Source organism: Hemitrygon akajei, chromosome 13 (genome assembly GCF_048418815.1).
Source record: "Hemitrygon akajei chromosome 13, sHemAka1.3, whole genome shotgun sequence".
Classification (NCBI taxonomy): Eukaryota; Metazoa; Chordata; class Chondrichthyes; order Myliobatiformes; family Dasyatidae; genus Hemitrygon; species Hemitrygon akajei.
The window spans coordinates 48,988,616-49,014,259 of NC_133136.1; the positions used below are offsets into that span (position 1 = coordinate 48,988,616).

The 25,644-nt window shown below is 39.0% G+C and overlaps 1 protein-coding gene across 2 annotated transcripts; it reads left to right on the forward strand.

Annotated features, from left to right (window-relative positions):
• Nucleotides 1–24,812, forward strand: frg1 (FSHD region gene 1). Of its 2 annotated transcripts, none has more exons than XM_073064554.1 (9): nt 1–121; nt 759–826; nt 1,906–2,028; nt 5,530–5,587; nt 8,730–8,844; nt 12,407–12,511; nt 17,774–17,865; nt 20,828–20,938; nt 21,038–24,812. In XM_073064554.1, exons 1-9 carry the CDS (start codon nt 66–68, stop codon nt 21,072–21,074), a joined length of 765 nt encoding a protein of 254 aa, XP_072920655.1. In that variant the 5' UTR covers nt 1–65; the 3' UTR covers nt 21,075–24,812. The 2 variants fall into 2 exon arrangements, with proteins under 2 accessions (XP_072920655.1, XP_072920656.1); XM_073064555.1 differs by having other exon boundaries at nt 1,906–1,971.
• Nucleotides 24,813–25,644: the final 832 nt, after the last annotated feature.

A 25,644-nucleotide genomic window follows, 5' to 3' on the forward strand; every position in this document is an offset into this window, starting at 1 on the left:
CCAAGCCTCCAGTTCGTTGGGTGTCTCTGCTATCTCTGCAGTTGGCGCTGAGTCTCTGGTCCAAGATGGCGGAATATTCCTGTGTGAAGCGAACAAAGCTGGTGCTGAAAGGCGTGAAAAGGTTGGGGTTTAATAGGCTCAGACCGAAAGCATGTCCCCAGGAAGGGGGTGGGGGTGGACGATGTCCACAACGTGAGAGGGGCAAAGAGAGACAGAATCAGGTTTATTTTCACGGTCTTGTATCACATGAATAGGGTTTTTTTGCGACCACAGTACAAAAACATAAAAATACATTAAATCGCAGTGAAAGAGAGTGTGTCAACAGTTAGGTTGTGAAGAACAACTGTAGAAGAATGCCTGATACTTGAATAAAGTGGGGTGTATTTTGAGGTACTGGAGACAGTGAGATTTCTTTAATTTATCTGCTTATCACAGCCATAAACATATGTCTGTTCCCTCGAGTGGAACTATATCACATTTATGGTGTAGTACAGCTGTAAAATCCTAAAAGTTCTTCCTGCTCACTCTGTAAGGGATACTTTGACCAGTAATTGGGCTAGACACAATTTTGTGGTTTATTTTAAATGCAAGAGAAAATGGCTTACTAATTCAGACAGTATTAAGAACAGCATCCTCTGTTAAAACCCAGAATTTGCTGGCTACCACATTTGCTTTTGTAAAGACGGATCTTGAATGATCAGGTATCATCACACAAACATGGTTTACATGTTCACGTCAGTCATTACATTTTACTGTAGCAAGAAGAAGAAATGCAAAGGAAAAAGAAAACGAGAGGAGGAGGAAGAACAAGTGGTGGATATTGTTGGTGAGTTCGGTAACAGGATGTCTCTGCTTGTTTGAGGTTTTTAATGTAACATTTTCATCCATAATTGAAGGAAATATTTTACTGTAATCTAATGGGCTTGCATGGAGGTTTATTGGTACCACATCAACTTGAATGACCATAAATATCAAAACTATTTTAAAAGTATTTCATAGAATGTAGTTGCACATCACAGGATTGCAAAAGTCCAAGAAGTTACTTCAGTGCCGTATTCTCTGTAGTAAAGAACCATTGGGCAATAAATACTGGGACATGCCAATCGCAGAAGACTTTCAGTATGCATTTATCTACCCCCTCATAATTTTATCTACTGGGTGAAAGGTCTCAGCCTGAAACATTGACTGTCCATTTCCCTCCACAGATACTGTCTGACCCTCTTGAGTTCCTCCAGTTTTGCACCATAAGTCACCAGTGTGATCAGACTGAGAGCAGTTTTGCTTTCCAAGATGAATTTTAAAATAGAGAAAAAGCACAATTTCCATGAAGTCACAATGGATTAATGAAAATAAACTCTTCATGATTGCTTCCAAGCTCTCTGCAGCTATCACAATTCAGTGTGTTTTGGAATTAGTATTGTACTTAATGTAGATGTGCTCTTGTAACAAGTTATTATCAGGGGTCGAAACAGGCAGAGCCATCACTTCAGAATCAATAAGCTATGGATTCAAACTCCACTTAGGATTCCCTATGTTCACATTCCAAACCAACACTTCAGTGTAGTGCTGATCACACTGAATTGCTACTGAGCTGATAAACAATTAACCCAAGATTCCAATTGTTTGATCTGGTAAACAGAAAAGATACAATGCTACTATTTTTTAAAAAGGGCAATGAAATTATTTCCCTTTGAATAATATCACAATAACACATTTTACTAGCATTTATCTCCTTGCTTGGTGTGTCTGATTTGGACCCTTCATTTGCCTGCATTAACTGAAATGGCTACTACTCAAAATTATTACCTGCTTTTGAAGTACTTTAGATTGTTATGCGAGGTGTTAAGTCATTCCAATTTCCTCCAAGGTGTTGCTTAATTTTTACATGAACATGTTCTGTTCCAGGAGGATGGTGGGCAATTCGGAATTTTGGAGAGATTACTGGAAGTGTGGCAATAGAGATGGGGAAAGGTACCTATATCCATGCTCTCGATAATGGGCTTTTTACTCTGGGAGCTCCACATAGAGGTTAGTTGGCATAATTTAAAATGTTTTAATCTGGGTTAGTCTGGGCTATTAAACCCAAGATTAAGCAGGCGTCACCTATATGCAAATATATTATTTTCTGAAATCATTGAAAATATTTAAAGTTCTTTGAGTTCACTGGTTGAATTTCACATTTATAATGCAACCATTTCCTTTAAAAGCATTTCTGATTCAATTGATTCATTTTTTAAAAATCTACCATTTAGATTGAACAAAAGTGAATTAAGTTAGATTATCTCAACAGGCTCTTACAAGTGACTTTGCAAGTGGTACATGGAATTTTCAAACTGTCACGTAGATGTAAAATAACCTGTTTGGTTTTTCAATTCATCTGATTATTTATTTATTGGGGTGCAGCATGGAATAGGCCCTTCTGGCCGTGCTGCCCAGCAACCCCTGACTTAAACCACAGGACAACTTACAATGACCAACTAACCTACTGACCAGTACATCTTTGTACTGTGGGAGGAAACCGGAGCACCCCAAGGGCACCTGGGTGGTCTCAGGGAGAATGTACAATACAAACTCCTTATAGAGAATGGCTGGAATTAATCCCAGGTCACTGGTAGGGTAAAGTGTTGTGCTACTAGCTGTAGGTTGAAAATATCTGAGGTGCAACTCGGGTGTGTGCTTAGCCCACTGCTCTACTCTTCATACACACGTGACTGTGTGGCTAGGCATAGCTCAAATGCCATCTACAAATTTGCTGACAATACAACCATTATTGGTAGAATCTCGGGTGGTGACAAGAGGGCGTACAGGAGTGAGATATGCCAACTAGTGGAGTGGTGCTGCAGCAACAATCTGGCACTCAACATCAATAAGACAAAAGAGCTGATTGTGGACTTCAGGAAGGGTAAGGCGAAGGAACACATACCAATCCTCACAGAGGGATCAGAAGTGGAGAGAGTGAGCAGCTTCAAGTTCCTCGGTGTCAAGATCTCTGAGGATCTAACCTGGTCCCAGGACACCTTTAGGGAGCAGTGTCCCAGAAAGGCAGCATCCATTATTAAGGACCTCCCACAGCCAGGGCATGCCCTTTTCTCACTGTTACTATCACGTAGGAGGTACAGAAGCCTGAAAGTACACACTCAGCAATTCAGGAACAGCTTCTCCATCCCCCCGCCCCGCCCCGCCATCCGATTCCTAAATGGACATTGAAGCTTTGGACACTACCTCATTTTTAATATACCGTATTTCTGTTTTTGCACTTTTTAAAAATCTATTCAATATACGTAATTGATTTACCTCTTTTTTTAGTATTATGTTTTATTTATTATTATTTCTTTTTTCCTCTCTCTGCTGGATTATGTATTGCATTGAACTGCTGCTGCTAAACTAACAAATTTCACGTAACATGCTGGTGACAATGAACCTGATTCTGATATCTTTCAATTCAAGTGTGCGCTGAATGAGACAAATACATTGGGATGTACACCTGAATTTCTTATAATGCTGTTTTAAATAGGTAATATAAGGAGCATAGTGGGCTTTAGATAGATAAAAACATATGAGAGGTACAGGCAACTACAGTATGAGAATATGGGGCTAAGACAGTACTTAAGGAAATTCAGAGAGCAAAAAGAGCCATGAAATATCCTTGGTAAGGAGAATCCTTGGTAAAGATTAAGGAGAATCCCAAGTCATTCTATAAGTATATTAAGTGTAAGAGGGTATCCAAGGTAAGAGTGGGTCTCCTCAAGCCAAAGGGGTAAACAATATATGGAGTTCAGGAAATTAGGTCCTAAATGAGTACTTTACATCTACAGTTGCAAGAAAAAGTTTGTGAACCCTTTGCAATTACCTGGTTTTCTGCATTAATTACTCATAAAATATGGTCTGATCCTCGTCTAAGTCACAATAACAGACAAGCACAATCTGCCTAAACTAATAAAACACAATCATTTACACAATGATTTTAGATGCTGCCTGGCCTGCTGTGTTCCACCAGCATTTTGTGTGTGTTGTTTGAATTTCCAGCATCTGCAGATTTCCTCGTGTTTGCACAATCAATTGTACTTTACTTGTCGTTATTGAAAAGATTGCTTAATCATTCACAGTCCAGGCTAGAAAAAGTATGTGAACCCGTGTATTTAATAACTGGTAGAACCTCCTTTGGCAGCAATAACATCCACCAAATGTTTCCTGTAGCTGCTGATCAGACTTGTACAATGGCAAGGAGGAATTTTAGACCTTTCCTCCATACAAAACTTTCAGTTCATCAATATTTCTGGGACACCTTGCATGAACAAGCCTCTTCAGGTTATGCCACAGCATCTCAATTGAGTTAAGGTCTGGACTCTGACTTGGTCATTCCAAAACTCAAGTTTTCTTTTTAAACCATTCCGTTGTTGATTTGCTTGTGTTTTGGATCATTGTCTTGTTGCATCATCCAACTTCTATTAAGCTTCAGGTGACAGATCGCTACCCTGACATTCTCCTGTAAAATGTCTTGATACAATTTTGAATTCATTGTTCCTTCAATGATTGCAAGCTGTTCAGGTCCTGAGGCAACAAAGTAGCCTCAAACCATGCTTCACAGTTGGAATGAGGGTTTGGTGTTAGTGCAGTGCCCTTTTTCCTCCTAACATAGCAGTGTGCATTTCTGCCAAAAACATAAACTTTTGTCTCATCTGTCCACAGAACATTGACCCAGAAGCATTGTGGAACATCCATGTGGTCTTTTACAAACTTAAGACCTGCAACAATATATTTTCTCTGGAGAACAGTGTTTCTACTGGGGTGTCCTTGCATGAACACCATTCTTGTACAGTGTTTTTCTTATAGTGGACACATGAACAGAGACCTTAGCACATTCTAGAGGCTTCTGCAGTTCTTTTGCTGTTACCTTTGGGCTCTTTTTCACTTCCTTCAGCATTGCACGTTGTGCTCTTGGTGTGATCTTTGCAGGATGCCCACTCCTAGTGATCAATAATCATTAAGCAAAAATCTTAAGATGCTGAAAATCCGAAGTAAATACAGAAAATGCTAGAAACAGGTAGGCAGTGAGGAAAGTATGAATTTAAACTGCAGTACTTAAAATTTAAACATACTAGGGTGTAATACAGAAGGATCCCTGTTTACAGATAAGACCATGGCTGAAGTCAATTTGTTTCTTCTAATATTTATAGCAATAATCAGGAAAGAACAGAAGGGTTCCCTTGTGTCCTGACCAATGTTCATTCTTGAACCAAGACCATAGTTTGACTACCTGATCATTTATCTTATCACTACACATAAATTGATTGTGACATTTCCGTACAAAGTAATAGTCTTGTGTGGTCAAAGTAATTGATGTGCCATAGATTGCCCTTGTTGTGTTTTGAGGTGTGAAGGATGTGTTCAGTCATTGCTTTAGAAGAAAGAGCAGACTATTGGATATAAGCATATTGCTAAAACGTTCAGCATCATCTGTTGCTTCTTAGTTGTTCACAATATCTTTGTAAGTTATAACTTTTCATCATTCTTTTTTGTGCTGAGCAGATAATGAAATCCCAGATCCCCCAGAGCAGTTAACTGCTATCAAGCTATCTGAAACCAGGTGAGAAATGTAAGTTAAGTGATATTATTGATGGCACCTGTTTTCCATCCTGCAGTCTTGACTACCCTGACACACTTTTCATTTGCACAATTTGTCTTCAGTTGCACTTTGGTTGTTTGTCAGTTCTTGTTTATGAATTCTTAAATTCTATTGTATTTCTTTATTTTCCTGTAAATTCCTGCAGGAAAATGAATTTCAAGTTAGTATATGGTAATATATACGTACATTGGTAATAAATTTACTTTGACTTGCTTTGATTTTAACTTTGCCTCCCTCACTACTGTCAGTAGTTTTTACAAATAATGTAAGATGAATGATCAGTGTCAGAATGAATCTGATTAAGTTGCTCGAATGCCAGTGCTATTTATGAAATAGGACAGATCATCCAAGACATTGACAGGAACATAAGGCTGTTTGCCCTTTCTACCTGTGACTCCTGAATGAGGACTGTATGTGATTTCCTAACTTCCCCTTTCTGAAGTCCACAATCAATTCCTTCAGTTAGTCATAAATCGTGACTATTGACGGAGGCTGTGCAGAATTAGATGGTTAATAGTCGTCCTCTAGTAAATAAATAGTGCAAAAAAGAGGAATAATGAGGTACTACTATTCATAGGTTCATGGACCGTTCAGAAAGCTGATAGAGGGGAAGAGACTGTTCTTAAATTGTTGAGTATGGTAACGATACAGGGGCATATTCCAGAAAGTGAGGATCCTTAACAATGGATCCCGCCTGCCTTCTTGACGCCCTGCTTGTTGAAGATTTCTTCAGTTGTAGGAAGGGCCGTGACTGTGATGAAACTGGCTGAATCTACTTTGCTCTGCAGCCTTTTGCAATTCTGTGCACCCAGTTAGAATGCTGCGTACCATACTTTTATAGGAATTCACAAGTCTCTGGTGACATAACAAATATCTTCAAGCTCCAAACTGCATGATTACATCAATGCATTGGGCCCAGGGCAGATCATCTAAGATGTTGACAGGAATTTAAGGCTGCTTGCCCTTTCTATCTTTGACTCCTGAATGAGGACCGTATGTGATTTCCTAACCTCCCCTTCCTGAAGTCCACAATCAATTCCTCCTTCTAACTATTGTAATAGTGCTATCTCATTGTTGAGGAAATTGTTTTAAATGGTTTGAAGTCTTTTATCACATAGATGACTGTCAGAATATATAAACATACGCAGTGTCTGGTATCCAGTCAAAATACGTTTGGCATCTTTGTCAGTCTAGAGGGATGGAGCTGGTGAAACACCACAATGATCTTTTGCCTTCAGTTATTTACTGTCTATACTGATAATTTCAGGGTGGAGTCATACAGTGTCTCTCAGTGTAGTGTGTAAGGTATCAAGTTTTGCTAATAGTACAAAAGTTGGTAGGATGGTATACTGCAATTACGATATTTAGTCTATGCAACAGGATATAGATAGGTTGAATGTGTAAAGAAGAACTCAGCAAATGGAGTTTAATGTATGACATGATTTACTTCAACCTGAGGAATCATTATTTTATTGGAGAGAGATTGCAGGTGAGTAGTGTAAAGAGGGACTTTGGTGTTGTAGATGAAACACAAAATTAGCAGGCAGAAAGTTCAGAAGGCAAATGGCATATTGGCCTTTATTGTAAAGAGGTTGGAGGTGGAGTTACATAGAATGTTGGTGAGGCTGCATCTGCAGTACTATTTACAGTTTTGGACCCCTTATGTAAGAAGATATATATTTACATTTTTGGCAGTCTAAAATAGTTTAACTTCTTGGAACAGGAGGTTGGCCTTGCACGAACAGCTGGGGAAATTCATCAGTTTTGGAGTTTAAAAGAAAGAGGGTAATCTGAATGAAACATAAAATTCTGTCTTGGGAAAAACATAGAACAAGCACATATTTACAAGGTATTGTGGCAGTGACTTAAAGCTGAGGCATGTAAGAATATCTTCTCACAGAGGGTGATGAGTCTCTGGAGTTCCCTATCCCGGAAGCTAGATCGCCAGAGGTGTTTAAAGAGAAGGTAGATAAATTTTTAAGATCGGGGAATTAAGGGCTATGTGAAGAGTCCTAGGACAGATCACTTATGACCACATTGAATAGTAGGACAGCTTTGAGGGAGCAGATGGCATACTCCTGCTCCTATTTTCTTATATTCTTGTGTTTATAATTGTAGAGAACAAAATAAATTTTTACTCAAACGTTTTGCTATTATATTTACAAAAATGTAGCTTGTGTATGTTTTATTATAAATAAAATATGCAACATGTAAGTATTTGAATTATATTTATGTTTGAGTGAATATCTTACACCTTCAATGCTGTTTAACAGTGTAAATACATTGTAAGGAAAATCATGAAAATTACTTAAGAGTTTTTTATTTGTAAAGTCATGTCATGATGGCAACACTTAAGGTCAGTGAAAATCATTTTGGTTCACGTAACCAAGAAATAGAAGACACTGTTCCCTACCCACTCCGCCCCTTGCTTTAGTTTGCTGAAAGAGATCTAATTTTTCATGTAGTTACCTCTGCTCCGCAACATTTTGTATTTATGTAATGCCTTTGCATGGCAAAAAAATTCAAAGGCACTTAGAGAAATGTTGTCAGGTGAAATTTGATGGCAGATGACTTGAAAAGTCTGCTACTTTTATTCCTTTGATGCACGAAACAAAAGTTTTAAATAGTGAGAGATGAAATAATATTGATGTGCAAAGGGACCTAGGTGTCCTTGTATACAAGTCACTGCAAACCAACATTGTAGAAAATTAGGAGAGTGGTATGTTGGTCTTTTTTATGTGGAAATTAGTACAGGAGAAAATATTTCTCACTGAAATTTTATAGAGCAAATATAACAAGAATGCACTGGAGGTATTACATACATTTTTTGATCTAAAAAATCCCTGCCAGCAAATATGTAGTGGACTGGTTCCAAGGTTAGTGGATATGTCTCAAAGGAAGATGGAAGGGTGTTTACTCAATGGAGTTTAGAAAAATAAGTGATCTCATTGAAACTCAAAAATCCTCTCATGGCTTGACTGAATAATAAATTTTATGGAAAGTACGTTTTTGAAATTACTTTAAATACCAATACTCTGTATCTAAACTTTACTATATGTAGCCATGACAAATTTATTGTCATTACTTCTGGTTATTTTCATAGAATAGCATTGAAATCTGGCTATGGCAAGTACATGGGAATAAATTCTGATGGAGTTGTTATCGGACGATCAGATGCAATTGGATCAAGAGAACAATGGGAGCCAGTATTTCAGGATGTAAGTTGCCTTCTTTAAATCTTCTTTAATATTATCTATATACTACTAAAACTCTCATGCTCTGTTTGTCTGTTTGTGACCTCCAATTAGCGCAAACGGAGCATTACAGCGGCACTATTTTTGGCTAAATCAGCTTAAAATGTGCTAACTTACAGAATGCAGGCAAAGTTCAGGGTTATATATTTGTATTAAATTGTTCACTCGCCAAAATCAATTGCCCCGTTTTCACCCGAGAGCCAATCCACCATTATGGAAATCAGGACGCGACACCAAGACGCATGCGCATGGCCAGCCCCAGCAGCGACACCAACTGGAGCAAAAGGGAAGAGCAGGGCAGCTCTATTTTGAGCGGCCACATTCTGCTAATCATAGACACAAAATACTCTGCAGATGCTGGGGTCAAAGCAACATGCTGAACTGTCCTGAGGAAGGGTCTCGGCCCAAAACGTTGACTGTTTATTTCCACGGATGCTGCCCAACCTGCTGAGTTCCTCCAGCGTGTTGTGCATGTTACATTCTGCTAATCACCTTCACCATCAGCATGTGCAAGATTGGGACAGATTTAACTGCCACCCATCAATAAGAGATAAATATATCTTATTGCAATGACGTGCTTCGAGACACCCATAAAACCCTTTGCTGCAGTCAAAGGACAGCGGGCACGTCCATTTAGGAGAGCGCCAACCACATCATCAAGAATAATCAGCATCTTGGAGGCTTTGGTGTTACTGCTTCGTATCTGAGTACAGTGAAAGGTTTCAACAGGACATTCAATCACATAGAAACAGTATCAGGGCAGCTGGAATCCATCAATGCTAGCTAATTATTGTTAGATATGTAAGCAAAAAGACTCACACACTGAGTACAAACGAAAATGATCAACAAAACATTTTTAGCTTAGTTGAACTATTACAAAGCATCAGCACCATTGTGCAATTAAACACATTATATTCAATGAAAGTTAATTTCTTCTTTCTCTTAATTCCTATTGATGCAAGTAGTCTAAAATTATATTTGTGTTCAGCTTCAAGCCGACTATCAAACGAAAAAAATCACTTTTAAGAAATTGATGTTGGAGCTGCAGAATAGAAATGGGTCCATGATTGAAAAGTAAATTGCAGTCAGAGCTAGGGACGAAACATGGAAAAACTGAACAATTTTTTTCAAAAGTTTAAACTGGGAAATGCTCAACCTCTCCAAATATATCACGTGATAACCCGTCAACACCACCCACCCCCACCAGTGGAAAGGGACTGTGTCTGCGTTTGACCCGTCACTCCCGAAGTCCATTGTGGGAGCTGTAATTCATATGGTTGAGTTGAAACCTGCGTTAGACGGTAAGTATGGACGGCTGACAGCGGTTCTATGGAGGGAAGGGGGAGTTGGGGTGAGCTGTCTGCCGAGTCTCTGATCCGTCAGAGGAAAACTAGCAACGTTGCCATCAGAAGTGTCCGTCATCAAACCAGGAGGAGCTATATTTGTCTTGCTACGCATCTTTCTTCTTTAATAAACTGAGTTTTTCATCTTCAATTTCCAAAGCAAAGCAATACCAATAGCATTCTTGAAAATTTAATGTTCATTCTGGTCACATCAGACTGCACTACCTTTCTCTCAAAGGGTGCCCCAACGGGTCACCCTGTTGTCTAGTTGTCTCATAAACAGCTATATCTTGCTTTCTTCCTGTATTCCAAATACAAATTGGCAAGTCTCATCTAGAGAAATGTATTAAGTTTTAAGCACCATGCTGTTCAATGAATATTAACACTTAAGAAAAAATGCAGTTCGAATGGTACTTGTGATAAGAGATTTATTTATTTGGAAATGCAAAGAAATCGGTGTTAATCTCCTTTGTGGAGATGATAGATAGATATTTGATAATTGCTTCAAAATCATAAATGATTTTCCTATTCTTTCTACAGTCCTATTCCACCAAAATCATCTCTCTTCCAGCAGCTGTTTGAAGCTGAGACAGCATGTCTGATAGTTTGGAGCCTTATTTTCAACTGATTTGAGCTTCTGACTACACATTTGCGCTATCACAATTGCTTATACTTCCATCATGTCACCAGTGCCACCCTCGTCTCACACAGTGTTCTGGAAACACTATGCCTTTTTTTAAACCTCAAGCCATGACTATTTCCAAAATGCACCTAGTTGTTATTTTCTCTTCCACCCTCCACAGACTTGAGCTCATTCAAAGTGATTTTGTCTGTAACCAACCCAGCAGCAAATACTACTCATCATTATCTTACCTATACTCACTCCCATTTAACCAAGATATTGAATTTATAATTCTCATCCCTTTTTCCATAGCATCACATTCCTATTTGTTCTGCACTTTGATTCTCTGAGCTCTCTATGCAATTTTGACCACATGTGCATCTCCAATTTTAATTACGACACATTTGAAAGGTATGCCTGTACCTGCAATGCATAGTCTTAAGATGAAGTAAATGGACCTCATAATCCACTATCATCTTGCTTTTTTTGAATGGCTACGCTATTTAGTAATAGCAATCAAGGGGCAAATCTTTGAGAGTTTTGCAAAAAATATTGTTCATCATCTGTTACTTAGAAATTTTGTGTCTAAGGCCTGTTTACTATCCTAAAGAAAGCAGTATCTTCCTTTAAAGGTATTATCTAAGGTAATCAGCACCATGTAATGAAATGCTTCTGCCTTCCCCACTATCTAGTTTATAATTTAAAGTGTCACACAAACTCTCCAGTTTCATACTGCCATATGGTATTCCCATTCATAAAAAGCAGATATTGATATTTTTGTCAGATTACTTAAGTAGCAACAGTCTGTTTATTTCAGTCACCTTCACAATTATAGACAAATAGGAAAAGTATTATTCAAAAACCAGAAATACCAGGAATCAATGACTTGAAACCCTTGCTGTATGTTATTTAGTGGCCATGTTAATTTGATATTAAATCCAATTAAATGAACTAAAATGATATTTAAAATAGATGCATTAGGATAGGTCAAAAATTTGTTGAAGAATTTAAGGAACCAGTTAACTGAGAGAGACAGCCATAGAAGTTTATGAAGAGAATTTCAGAGTTGCACTTAACAGTTTATGTGACCATTGGTGATAAGTGGTCTATCACGAGTTAGCATGCCATGTTTCAGATTATGATGTTTATAATTATAACTTCTGACCCATTGTGAAATTTATGAAGCTATTTGCTGAATACTCTCTGGGATAACTGTTTACATTTTCACTAAATGAGATTGCTTGATGTATCTATCCTAGAGTGTAGGTTAAGACTACAGTTTCCTGACCTGCAACTATTAAGATCATTTAACTTTGGATCTCATCTTGCCCTTGAGGAGAAATGCACAACTCTGATCTACCTAACAGTGTATTAATGATTGTTATCTGAGTTTGTAAACTACAAGGTCCTTACTGTATGGTGTCTTAAGATGGTAATGTTGTGATATGTTTGGGTGGAGATGGGAAGAAATGAGTTCAGAGGTTACTCAGTAGTCCAGAAAAGATTTCGATATTTGTGTGATTAGAAACCATTGAATTCTCACCAGCTTTTCTTTTTCCAGGGAAAACTAGCATTGATGGCTTCAAACAGCTGTTTCATTTCATGTAATGAAGAGGGTGACATTATTGCAAAACAAAAAACAGCTGGAGAAGAGGAGATGATAAAGGTATTCATGAAGAGTTTAATTGATTGTAAATTAACCTTGGGAATAAATCATTTCCATTTCCTTTTCTAAATTGACATGACTTGCTGTCAAATGTCTAAGAAAAGGTCTAATTTATTACCATCTTAAGTTGTGTAATCTAAATGATTTTTTGTACTTATTGAAAAGGCACTATTGTGTTTCTTTACAGATAATTCATACACTAAGTAATAGATATAAGCTCTGTAATACCAGCTTGTATGCAGTGGAAGACTACATACGCATGTTGGAAAAATACCTGGCCTTTTCCCTGTATTGAATCAAGCATAAGTGAATCAGTATTAGGTTTATTATCACTGACATATGTCATGAAATTTGTTGTTTTGTGGTCACTTTATTAGGTACAGCTACTTGCTAATGTAAATATCTAATCAGCTAATCATGTTGCAGTAACTTAGTGCGTAAAAGCATGCAGATAAGGTCAAGAGGTTCCATTGTTCAGATCAAACATCAGAATGGGGAAGAAATATGCTCTAAGTGACTTTGACCATGGAATGATTTTGGTGCCAGACAGGGTGGCTTGTGAGTCTCAGAAACTGCTGATCTCCTGAGATTTTCATGCACAACAGTCTCTAGAATTTACAAAGAATGGTGCAAAAAAAATCTAATAAGCTTCAGTTCTATAGCCCAAAACACCTTGTTAATGGGAAAAGTCAAGAGGAGAATAACCAGACTGGTTCAAGCTAACAGGAAGGTGACAGTAAATCAAATAGTCACATGTTATCACAGTGGTGTGCAGAAGAGCACACCAAGTTGAACCTTGAAGTTGTTGGGCTCCAGCAACCGCAGACCATGAGCACACAGTCAGTGGCCACTTTATCAGGTATAGGAGGTACCTAATAAAATGGCCACTGGGTGTATATATAATGCAAAAAGTGAGCAAAAATAGTGTGGTAGTGTTCATGGGTTCATTGTCCGTTCAGAAATCTGATAGCAGAGGTGGATCAGCTGTTCCTAAAATGTTCACGCTCCTGTATCTCCTCTCTAGTAGTAATGAGAAGAGGGCACATACTGGCTGTCATACTTTTCTGGCTTGAAGTTAGGAAACACTGTTTCACACAAAGTATGAAGGAAATTATGAGCTGTATACTTTGCATAACAATTGATGCCAAATAATTGTTATTTAATTTTAACCTATTGATAAATTTTGTTAACTAATAATAACTTAGATATACCGCTATGTGGATGCATGTAGAGATCAACCATAATCTCATTGTTTGGGAGATTAGGCTGAAGAGGATCAATAGTCTACACCTATTCTCATTTCTAAATTGTTTTCTTTACCTAGGCATTCTTATGATCTGCTTTTAAGATATTTTCATTTCCTCCCTTCCAAGAACAAAATTCACTAGTGTGTTTTAATTGGAAACATACTGATCTAGGAGCAACTTAAATACTTCTTATTTTCAACATTAGTATATTATTCATGTCTTTCTTGTGTTAGCTGAAATCATGCACAAGGCCCTCCCCGGATCACGGGTGCCCACCTTATATGCAGCCCATACACACTAACTGGCACTTGAGAGACCGGTGTGGTGGTGGGGAGGGATTTGGTAGCTGCTGCGGGGCTGCCATCATCTCTTGCCAGTCAAGAGTGGAACATTTTCATGAGCCTCCTCTCCCTGTCCTGCACCACAACAGTTGGGATGGAAATAATGTCAAGCTGAACAGAGCTGAAGGTGCTGAACAAACTCAATCAGGGAGGCTGGCTGGTGGGTACTCTTCCCACTCCTGCTCATTCTCCAATCACAATTGTTTCTGTTCATTTCTGACTTAACAAACAATTCTCAGGAGTGGAATCCTCTTGTAACCTAGAGACTTCCTGTGGCATTTTTCAGCATCAGAATCACGTATATCACTGACATGTTGTGAAATTTATTGTTTTATGGCAGCATTACAGTACAATGCATTAAAAATTATTATAAGTTACAATAAGAAATTTAAGAAGTAAATAAATAGTGCAAAAAGCAAAATAGTGAAGTAGTGTTCATTGCTTCATGACCATTCAGAAATCTGATGGTAGAGGGGAAGAAGCTGTTCCTAAAACATTGAGTATTTATCTTCGGACTCCTGTGCCTCTTTCCTGATGGTAATAGTGAGAAGAGAGCATGTCTTGGGTGGTGAGGGTCTTTAATGATGAATGCCGCCTTTTTGAGGCACCACCTTTTGAAGATATCCTTGATGGTGTGGAGACTCGTGCTTATGATGGGGCTGGTTCAGTTTACATCCCTCTCTAGTTTTTTCCGATCGTGTGCATCTGTACCTCCATACAAGACAGTGATACATCAGTCAGAATGCTCTCCATCTGTGGAAATTTGGTGGCATGTTGCCTTTTTGTGAACTCTGTAAATCTATTTCTCAGTCTTACCTCCATGGTAGATTTTTATTATATAAGCAAACTGATTTCAATTTTCTCCTTCACCCTAAAAATGCTAAAAGCTGAATTTTTAAATTTCCAACACAGTGTTAAGAGGAAGTCTATGGAGAGAGAATTAAGAGTTAATATTTTTGTTGTTGGAACTGGAAATTGATGATATTAGTGACAAGTTCCATGTGCGCTCTGACACACAGCTCTTCTATTGCCTTCATCTGCAGCCCTACTTCTTTGGAAGGGATTCCCCAACCCCAATGATTAACTCTTCTCCCCACCTCAAGCTCTTGCCTCCTATTGGACACCCCTTTCTGGCCTTCTGCCCCTCTGGATCTTATTATCTCTAACTGCCAATGGGAGAACAACTGTCTCAACTTTACCACTCCCCTCACTTATTCCAGCTTCATCCTCACGGAGTTCACTGCCCTCTATTCTCACCGCACCAATCTCAACCTCACCATTAAACCAACAGACAAGGGCGATGCTATTGTAGTATGGTGGACTGATCTCTACCTTGCTGAAGCCAGGCTGCAGCTATTGGATACCTCTTACCCCCTTAACCAGGACCCCACTGAGAAGCATCAAGCCATTGTATCCTGCACCATCAACCTCATTGCCTTTGAAAATCTCCCATATACAGACTCTAACCTCATAGTTCCCTTACCCCACATTGCATGTTTCTACCTTCTGGCCCAAGATCCACAAACCCCACTGCCTGGTGGGCCTATTATTTCTGTCTGTGCCTACCCCACTGAACTCGTGTCTGCATATCGACTCCATTTATTCCATTTGGTTCAGTCCCTTCCCACCTACATTCATGACATTTCACATGCTGTCAATCGTTTCAACAACGTTCAGTTTCTTTGCCCTGCCCACCTTATTTTCACCATGGATTTCTATCCCCCATCAGGAAAGTTTTAAGGCTCTTCACTTTTTTCTTGACAACAGACCCAACCAGTACCCCTTCACTGCCTGCTTTCTCTGTCTGATAGAACTGGCACTTGCTCTCAAGGGTGTTTCTGTTTGCTCCTTCCACTTCCTCCAAACCAAAGATGTAGCCATGGGCACTCGCACAGGCTCCAGATAAGCCTGCCTTCACATCGACTACATGGAACACTCCATGTTCCAAGCCTATAGTGGTAATATTCCCCAACTCTTTCTCTGCTACACTGATGACTGCATTGGTGTTACTTCCTGTACTTGTACTGAGCTTGTCAACTGCATCAAATTTGCTTCCAGCTTCCACCCTGTCTGCAAATTAACTTGATTCATCTGACATCTGTCATCACTTTCTTGATCCCTCTGGCATCATATCCAGAGACAGATTATATATTGATATCTTTTACAAACCAACTGACTCCATAGTTAACTTGACTGTACATCCTCCTACTTTTAAGAATACCTTCCATTCCAGGACATCTTAGATGACATCTTTTTTTTAATCCAGAAAGCGGGGTTATCGACACTGCCCTTGCTCATATCTCCTCTGTTTTTCGAACATATACCGTCACTTCACCCCCCCCCCCCAAAACTTCTGCAGCTTCTGCTGTTTCCAATGGGATCCCACCACCAGACATATCTTTACCTCTCCCCCTTCTGTTTTCTGCAGGGATATGCTCTCCACAACTCCCTTGTCCACTCATTCTCTCCCTCTTAGAAACTATCGTTGCAACCATGCTATGAGTTACATCTGCCCCAACACCATCTCCCACAGCAAAATCCAGGGCCCCAATAGTCCTTCTAGGTGAGGTGGTGCTTCACCTGCAAGACTTGTCAGGGTCATTTATTATATCCAGTGCTCCCGGTGCGGCCTCCTCTACATCAGTAAGTCCCAGCACTGCTTCATCAGGCACCTTCACTCTGTCCACTGCAAAAGGCAGGATCTCCCAGTGGCTACCCATTTTAATTTTACTTCCCATTTCCATACCAACATGTCTGTATGTCTCTCTCCTTCTCTACTACCATGATAAGGCCAGACTTGGGTCAGAGAAGCAACACCTTGTATTCCTTCTTGGTAGTTTTAACCTGACTATTGATTTCTCTAATTTCTTGTAACCAATCCCCTCTTGCTCCTCCTCCCTCCCTTTTGTTTTCCTGCTTCCTGGTGGCCCACTCACTCCGTCTCTTCCCCTCTCCTGCTCTCATAACTGCCCATCACCTCCCACTGGTTCCCTACGTACTTCCCTTTACTCCGGGGTTTATTGTTTGTCCTTTTAGATTCATTCTTCAGCCATTTATCTCTTCCACCTAACACCCCACACATTCAATTTCATCCCCACTTCCTCACACGCCTACCTGGACTCACTTATCACCTGCTAACGTGCTTCCCCCCTCCCCACCCACCCACCCCCACACCTTTTTATTCTGGTTTCTGTCCCCTTTCCAGTCTGATGAAGGGTCTCACCAAAACATTTTGACTGTTTCCCTTCAGTTATGCTGCCTGAATTCCTTCAGGATGTTGTGTATTTCTTGAATCTGCAGAATCTCATGCCTCTAAGATAATAGTTTTGCTGTTTTTAATGATTTTCAGTCTTGCTGAAACTTGGGCCATGAATCTTTTGTTGCTAAATTAAAGTGTGTATTCAAAGAGTGACTAGATTTACCCATACTTCAAATCTGTTTGGAATAATTTGTTCATTCACACATCACTGAACACCCACTCCAGAGTTTTTAAGCGTTGTATTTTGTCCTTTTTCTTAATTTTCCAGTTTAATTATTTTAATATAATTTTCCCCTTTCGGGGTAGTTCTTTCTCACCATTCCTTTCATCTCTGGCAATAATTATAGTATATCTCAGTAAATGTAGATTAGCCAGATCTAACTTATCAGAAATGTGCTTTTTTTAAATTTTACAGATTCGCTCCTGTGCTGATATTGTTATAAAACACAAAGATGAGCTTCTGGATGAAGATAGGGGTAATGTAAAGGAATGTGAAATCAACTATGTGTAAGTTCTTGAAAATTTCAGCACCAATTGAATCAATGCACATTTAGATCTACATCTGTTACTCTGTCAAAAAACGGAGAATAAATTAGCAGCAGGTTATCTCTGTGAGGTGGTGAGGAAGGCAAATGCCATGTCAGCATTCATTTCACGAGGTCTAGAATACAAGAGCAAGGATGTGGTGCTGAGGCTTTAAGGCATTGGTGAGGCCTCACCTTGACTATTGTGAACAGTTTTGGGCCCCTCATCTTAGAAAAGATGTACTGGCATTGGAGAGGGTCCAGAGGAGGTTCACAAGGATGATTCCAGGAATGAAAGGGTTATCATACAAGGAATGTTTGATGGCTCTGGGTCTGTACTCACTGGAATTCAGAAGGATGAGGGGGGATCTCATTGAAACCTTTCAAATGTTGAAAGACCTAGACAGTGTAGATGTGGAAAGGATGTTTCCTATGGTGGGAGCGTCTAGGACAAGAGGGCACAGCCTCAGGATAGAGGGGATTCCTTTCAAAACAGAGATATGGAGAAATCTCTTTAGCCAAAGGGTGGTGAATTTGTGGAATTTGTTGCCACGGGCAGCTGTGGAGTCCAGGTCGTCGGGTGTATTTAAGGCAGAGGTTGATAGATTCCTGATTGGACATGGCATCAAAGGTTACAGGGAGAAGGCTGGGAACTGGGGTTGTTGAGGAGGAGAGAAGAAAAAAAGGATCAGCCATGATTGAATGGCGGAGTGGACTCGATGGGCCAGATGGCCTGATTCTGCTCCTATGTCTTATGGTCTTGTGATGAGAGATTTCAAAACTCTGAGACTGGGGGATCTAGATGCCCTGATGCATTGTCACAATGGGTAAAGATGCAGAAACAGAAAATAATTGGGAAAGCTAAAGGAGTTTTAAAGAGCAATAAGAGCTTAATTGGTCTATCAGATATCCTGAGAAATATGAGAAAGTGGATGTGGAGAGGATGTTTTCTCCTGTGGAAGAATCTCTGACCAGAGGTCACCATTTAAAAGTCACCCACTTAAGCCACAGATCTCAAAGACAGTGGTGAGGTGGGGAAGCCAATGGAAGCTGAGTTAGATAGATATTTGATAAGAGGGGCTATTGCCTATTACCAGAAGTGGCAGGGTGGGCTGCAGGGACCAAGTGAAAAATGATGTTATTCGTTCTTCAAATCTATCTAAGATATTGTTTGTCACATAATTCAGAAATACTGTGACCCTTTTATGGCTGTTAATATGAAAGAGGTCTGGATTTCTTCTGTTCATTGTTTATAAAAAAAAGTCCTTTTTAATATTTCCCTGAATCTAGCTTTGTTTTTAGGATATGTAGTTTGTTCTGGACTTGCCTATCAGAGGAAGCTCTCCTTCAAATATTCTATTCATTCCGAACATCTCTATTAGATTACTCATGGTCTTCTCTCCACAAGAGAATGCAAGTTTTTGTTCTTGGTTCATTCCCTATGTAATATTTCTAGATCATTGTCTTTATCATTTTGCACGTCTTCCTAAACCAAAGCTGTAGCAATCATAAATAAGTGTGATAACCCAAATACGTTCTAATCAGGCCTGTTTATATCCTATGTTGCTTAAGATACAGGTCAATATTCCATTAAGCCTAATTATTTTTGCAGTTGCCAACAATTTCTGCACACAAACGCCTAAATATCTGGTATATGACCCATTTACAAAATATTCTGATCTATTTTTCACAGACTTAATTGGATGAGCTCACAATTTTGCACTTTCATGTACGCTGTTACCATTTTGAAACTTCTTAACTAACGAATAAATTTCCTGACAGGTTCAGATATAAATTTTAACCAATGCTTCAATGACAGACTCCACCATCTTCATCAGGGATAACGCCTGGGCAAGTCTAGTCCTGTGGCATATATAGCCCCGTCATGTGTCCTTCCTGATTGGTTAGTCCTCAACCAATCAGGTTTTCACTATCCGACCTTGTTTTTAGTCAAATTTCAGTTCTTAGTTAGAGCGAGACTTTGTCTTTGTTAAAATTCTTATTCTCTAGTCTTATTTCAATGGCTTCCTTCACCAGGCAGTCCCAAAAGCCATTGGTGCGACACAGTAGTTTTGTGCCATCAAAGTCAATCCTATACCCATTGTGTATGAGTGTTCTGCTACCACCGATTTCTTCAGGTAACCCAAACAGATACCCCTCCTATGCTCCTTAATGGGGGTTTCAACTGTGCTGGTATACACTGCTCAGCATTTACAGGGAATCCTGTAAATGCCAGCCATTCTGAGTTCCATGTCATTTTTGATCTGCAGAAGCTGGAAGTTGAGCTTCCCTATCGGTTGTGGATGATATTAATCCAGTATTTCTTCAGGATCCTGGCATCCTTCCAGAAACTGGAAATTTAGGGAAGACAGGTGGTAGCAACAGGTTCCTGCTCGTTGTTTGGTTTCCTGGTTTTTCCGTCAGCCCTTTTAAGGGCCTGATTGATTTCCTTCATCTTCTACCCACTCTGTAGGAACTTCGTACATAATCGTCTCATTTCTTCATGGAGACTCTATAGGTCTGAAACAGTTTTCGCATGGCTAATCAACAGTTAAAATTAACTGGAATCCACCTGGATCTCATTTTTCTCTTCCTTGATTGCCACAATGAAGTAACAAATTGACATGCCGCATACTAAATCATCATGGTTAAAATCGATACCTGTGCCCGGCTGGAAACCTGAGAAGTGTTTATTCTGGGAAAGCACTAGATCCTTTTTCTTTTTACAGAGCTTACAATACCTATTTAACAATGCTGTTATTGATTTTCCATCAAAGATAGTACTCTCCAATTTAATTCCATCCTTGTGTAACTTTTGCTGATGCTTTTTCCTGCTCTTCCCTTGTCTTGCTTAAATCTTAAAACAGGAAAAGCAGGTAAGAAGCAGTTTTGAATGGATTGGTATATTGTGCTGATTGCTTTATTCTGTTCCCACTGTACTGCAGAAAGAAATTTCAGAGTTTTCAAGATCAAAAACTAAGAGTGAATACAGAAGACAGTAAAATGTTGAAGAAAGCCAGACAAGAAGGCACTTTCCATGAGGCTTTGTTAGACAGGTAACAAAGTTTTTACATCAGAAAATGATTGTCCATTTAGATTTTTTGGCTGCTTATTTATCTTTAATTTCATAATGAACTGTTTGTTTTGTTCTTCAGGAGATCCAAGATGAAAGCAGATCGATATTGCAAATGAAGTCAGGATGGATATTCTCAATATATTGATATTTTTACTGGATATGTAACTTTTTTGTCTCCAAGACAACTTGTTTATTAGTACTGGCAGTGCTGTACAGTAATCAGTGACACACAAACTTGATATTTTTAAATGCCTTTAGGGGTAACTTGAGTAATCTTCTTGCAAGAGTAAATTGTAAACGTAGCTTTCGGCTTCAATGTGATGATTTAGTATGCTGCATTTTAAACAAATTGTTACTTCATTATGGCATGTAAGGAAAAGAATATTGAAAGGGAAACTAGAAACAGATATTGAGAAGCAAAGAAGTCATCAACCTGAAATACTAACTCTTTCTCTCTCTTCAGATACTGCCTTTTCCAGCATTTTATATTTTAATTGCAAAAACAAAATCCAGGTAGATTCCAGTTAATTAGGACACATTGGGACCAGTACATTTTGGCCTAGTTAAACGGTTGCCCAATTAGCCAGTTTCATGGAAATGGTTAAAAAAGAATTTAAAAAAAGAGTTGAACTGAGTAACAATTATGTATTTAAATGAAATAAAGAATAAATTCAAACACTAACAATACTGCTGCAGTACTATAAAACTGTATTAATTCAAAAATTTATCAACAGAGGAATTCTTGCAGGGTGTGCTGCCATGATCTTTTGAATGTAAAGGAACAAAATCAGTGCAGACGCCTAGTAGAGATAATGGTCTCATACGTTCAATGCTTTTGACAATTGTATCCACCAAATCCTCATTTTCATTGTAACATTCAAGATGATCAAATTCTTTGTAGTGCCTAACTTGAAGTAATGAATTTGTTTCATTTTCACTCCTGGCCATATCTGGCATCTCCAAGCATGAATGTTTGAAACCACAATGAGCAAAACAGTTCTGAATTGTCTCACAAATATCAGTGACAAAAATCACTGCTTTTTCAACACAAACACAAGCAACTGACACTATTTAAAAACTGTTTGACAAAAGCCTCCTATCCCAGTTAAGCAGCATAGTGTCCCAAATAAACGAAGGGAACCAGAATCGGGTTTTATATCACAAACACTCAAAAATCTGCAGGTGCTGGAAATCCAAGCAACACACACAAAATGCTGGAGGAACTCAGGAGGCCAGGCAACACTTATGGAAAAGAGTAAACAGTCAACATTGTGGGCCAAGACCCTTAATCATGAGCCCTTCATCAAATAGTACAAAAAGCAAAATAAAATAGTGACATAGTGTTCATAGGTTCATTGTCATTCAGAAATACATGGTGGAGGGCTATTCTTGAATCATTGAGTGTGTATATAGGCTCCAGTATCACCTCCTTGATTGTAGCAGTGAGAATCGGGCATGTCCTGGATAAATGGAGCTTCTTAATTGTAGTTGCTGCATTTTTGAGGTCTTCACCTTTTAAATGTGTCCTCAGTGATGGAGCTGACCAAGTTCACAACTTGCAGCAGTTTTTTCCAATCCTTTGCAGTACTCCCTCCGTGCCAGACGGTGATGCAACCAGTTAGAATACTCTCCACGGTGCATCTGAGAAATTTTCAAGTCTCTGATGACATATCAAGTCTCCTCAAACCCCTAAGGAAATACAGCCGTTGTCGTGTCTTCTCTATAATTTCAATATGTTGGGCCCAGGATAGATCTTCAGAGATGTTGATACCTAGGCATCCCATCTATCTTCTTGAATAGTTTTTGTTCTTTAAGAGTTGTCCCAAATAGATGACTGTCCCGATAAGCTGTATTTATAAAACTTTTGTGTTCTATTATTGGTTCTTTTAGTTATTCATTCATAAACAGTTGTCAGTGATGTAAACCTTAAATTTAGGATACAAAAATCATCAGAGGTTATGTACTTAGAAGTATTAAATACAGTAGATTTCAGTCAATTGGGTCAGTGGTTAATCAGAGCAGCCATTTATTTGGGAAAACTCTTAAAAAGGGCAAAGATTAATTCTAGAAAATAGCCAGGATTCCCTGTGTTTACTTGGGGTACTGTGTCCCTTATTGGGGCTGGAGATTGTTGCTGAACAGTTTCTAACTAGCATCAGTTGTGTGCACTTCCATAACCGTTAGACACTTCACTGCTTAGAGCAATCAGTTTTTAAATAACATTAGATGTGTGTGTTTGTGTTCAAAAAGCAGTGATTTTTGTCACTGATAGTGGGTGAGAAATAAGCAGTAAGACAATTCGGAACTGTTTTGCTGACTGCGGTTCAAGCATTCAGACTTGGAGATGACAGAAACAACTGGGAGTGAAAATGAAAGGATTTGATTCCTTCAGCAAATTAGGCATTACAAAGAATTTTAAGGTATTGACAATCATTTTGAACATTATCTTTGGTCTGCACCAGACACTCAGTTCTCACCTGTAGCTCCAAGTAACTCTTTGTATATAACAGCTGGTACACCCTTTTGACAGGTGGGCTAAACCAGGTGAGGGTAGCCAGCGGGTCTTATACCCCAGTGAGATAGCCTGACCTAGCATGCAAAGTCAGCTCCGGTGGACTGTGCAGATGAGAATTACAATAAGATCCAAAGGCCAGAAAGGCGGTTCTACAACGCTATGGGAAAAGCGAAGGGCATGACAAAGCACAGAAGTCATAGTCATCCACTTCAACAAGTTAGACACAATCCCAGTGGTGACTCACCTCGTTGGACCCAGACTGCCCAGTGCAGCGGCTTTTCCACTCCAAAAACACTTCGTACAGGTTTTTTGTCATCACCAGATATAAGACAACCACCAGTAGTATTGGTATTGTTCTAATTTGTTCTGCATTTCATTTAACTCCATAGTTTGTTACTCAGTTGATGGTAGTTTGTCTTTTTTATGTTTTTAATCATTTCTATGAAACTTCGGCTAAAGTGAGCAGCTACTTAATTCGGCCAAGATGTACTGATCCCAATGTATCACAATTAATTAAAATCCACTTTATATAAAATTAAAATGTGTAGAACATTAAGTTTATGCTGTTCTAACTGTTAGATTTAAGCTGCCAAAATACAGTACTCATATATATAAGCTAAAGTGCCTAAGTCTTTTGCACAGTACTGTACAATTTTTTTGTATTAGACTGTACCACTGCTCCAAAAAAAAATTTCATGACATATATGAGTGATGATAAACCTGATTCTGATTTGGGTCTCTATTGTGGACTGAGAGTGGGAAGGGAACAGTGAGAAGAGAATCATTGGTAAACAGGGAAGGGAGAGCGGAGGGAACAGGAAGCAGCAGAGAGGCATTCTGTAATGATCAATAAACCAATTGTTCGGGATCAAATATCCTTGCCTGGTGTCTCACGGCTGAGTGTATCTGCACCCAGACCACCACCTGACCCTAGGATTCCTTCTCTGCCAACTTTCCCACACCCTGCCCACTGTGCTCCAGTCTCTCCATTCCCAACATCCTTTGCTCCCACCAAATTTACAAACTTGCTTTTCGCTCCACGGACACATATTGTGCTGTACTGTGCAAAAGTCTTAGGCTCCCGAGCTATACATATATGCTGAAGACCTTTGCACAGTACTGTAGATTTGGCAGAAACCTAGTATTGTGTCTTACCATAAATGAGAAATGGAGAGTTGTCATGAGGCCTAATGCAAGTTTAAATATTAAAAATCGCATACACCAGTTGGATTAAATCACTGGACTAATGATCTGAAAATAAGAATTCAAATTCTATTGTAGCCTCTGAGAAATGTTAATTTTTTTGTCAATTATATTTATTAAAATCTGATTTTAAGTAGTTATTAGTCTGAATACCTGTCATTGGTCAAGACACAATTTGAAAACAGGAATTTCACTCCTTGCGACTGCCTGTAAGCAAACAAATCTCAAGGTTGTATAATTTATACATTCTTTGATATAAATGCACTTTGAAACTAAACTCACCAGTAGTAGCCAAAGACTAGGGTCTAAATTGGGAGAGCTATCCCAGACTAGTTAAACTAGCTGAACATAACTTTATTTAGAATAATACATTTTAGCTGACCTTGAGAACATCCCAACTCGCCACAGTAGTATGAGTGAGGAGAGTGCCCCTGATGGTCAATAACATTATGTTTGGCTTGTGAAGCCTCATGGCATCAATTCAAACACAAATGTCCCTGATTACCACATATTGAACACCCTCAGTTGATGAAGCAATACTCCGAAATATTGTACAAAACTTGGAAGTACACAAAATACCTGAGTGAGCTGTTTCAATACCTCTTAACAAGGCTGGCCCAGTAATTACCCTGCTTACAAAGTAGACCAAGCTCTAAAAGATGAAGGTTCCACACCTAGTTTGTGACAAAAAAGCAAAAGAGATAGATTTGCTTGCCTTTGTTGGCACTAATCTACCTATTGTGTGTGCATCGATCTATAAAGTATTAATAGGAATGATCACAATACAGTTCTTTTGGAAACGAAGTTCAGTGTTCAACCTGAGCAGACGTTCCATTGAAAAGTGTGATTAGATTTTGATCGGACTGGAGAAACGCAAAAAGTGTCAAAGTGAAGCGCATGTGGATTATTTAAAGCAGAAGCATTGTAATCCACCACAGTCTAATCTTAAAGTCTGGCACATCTCACCA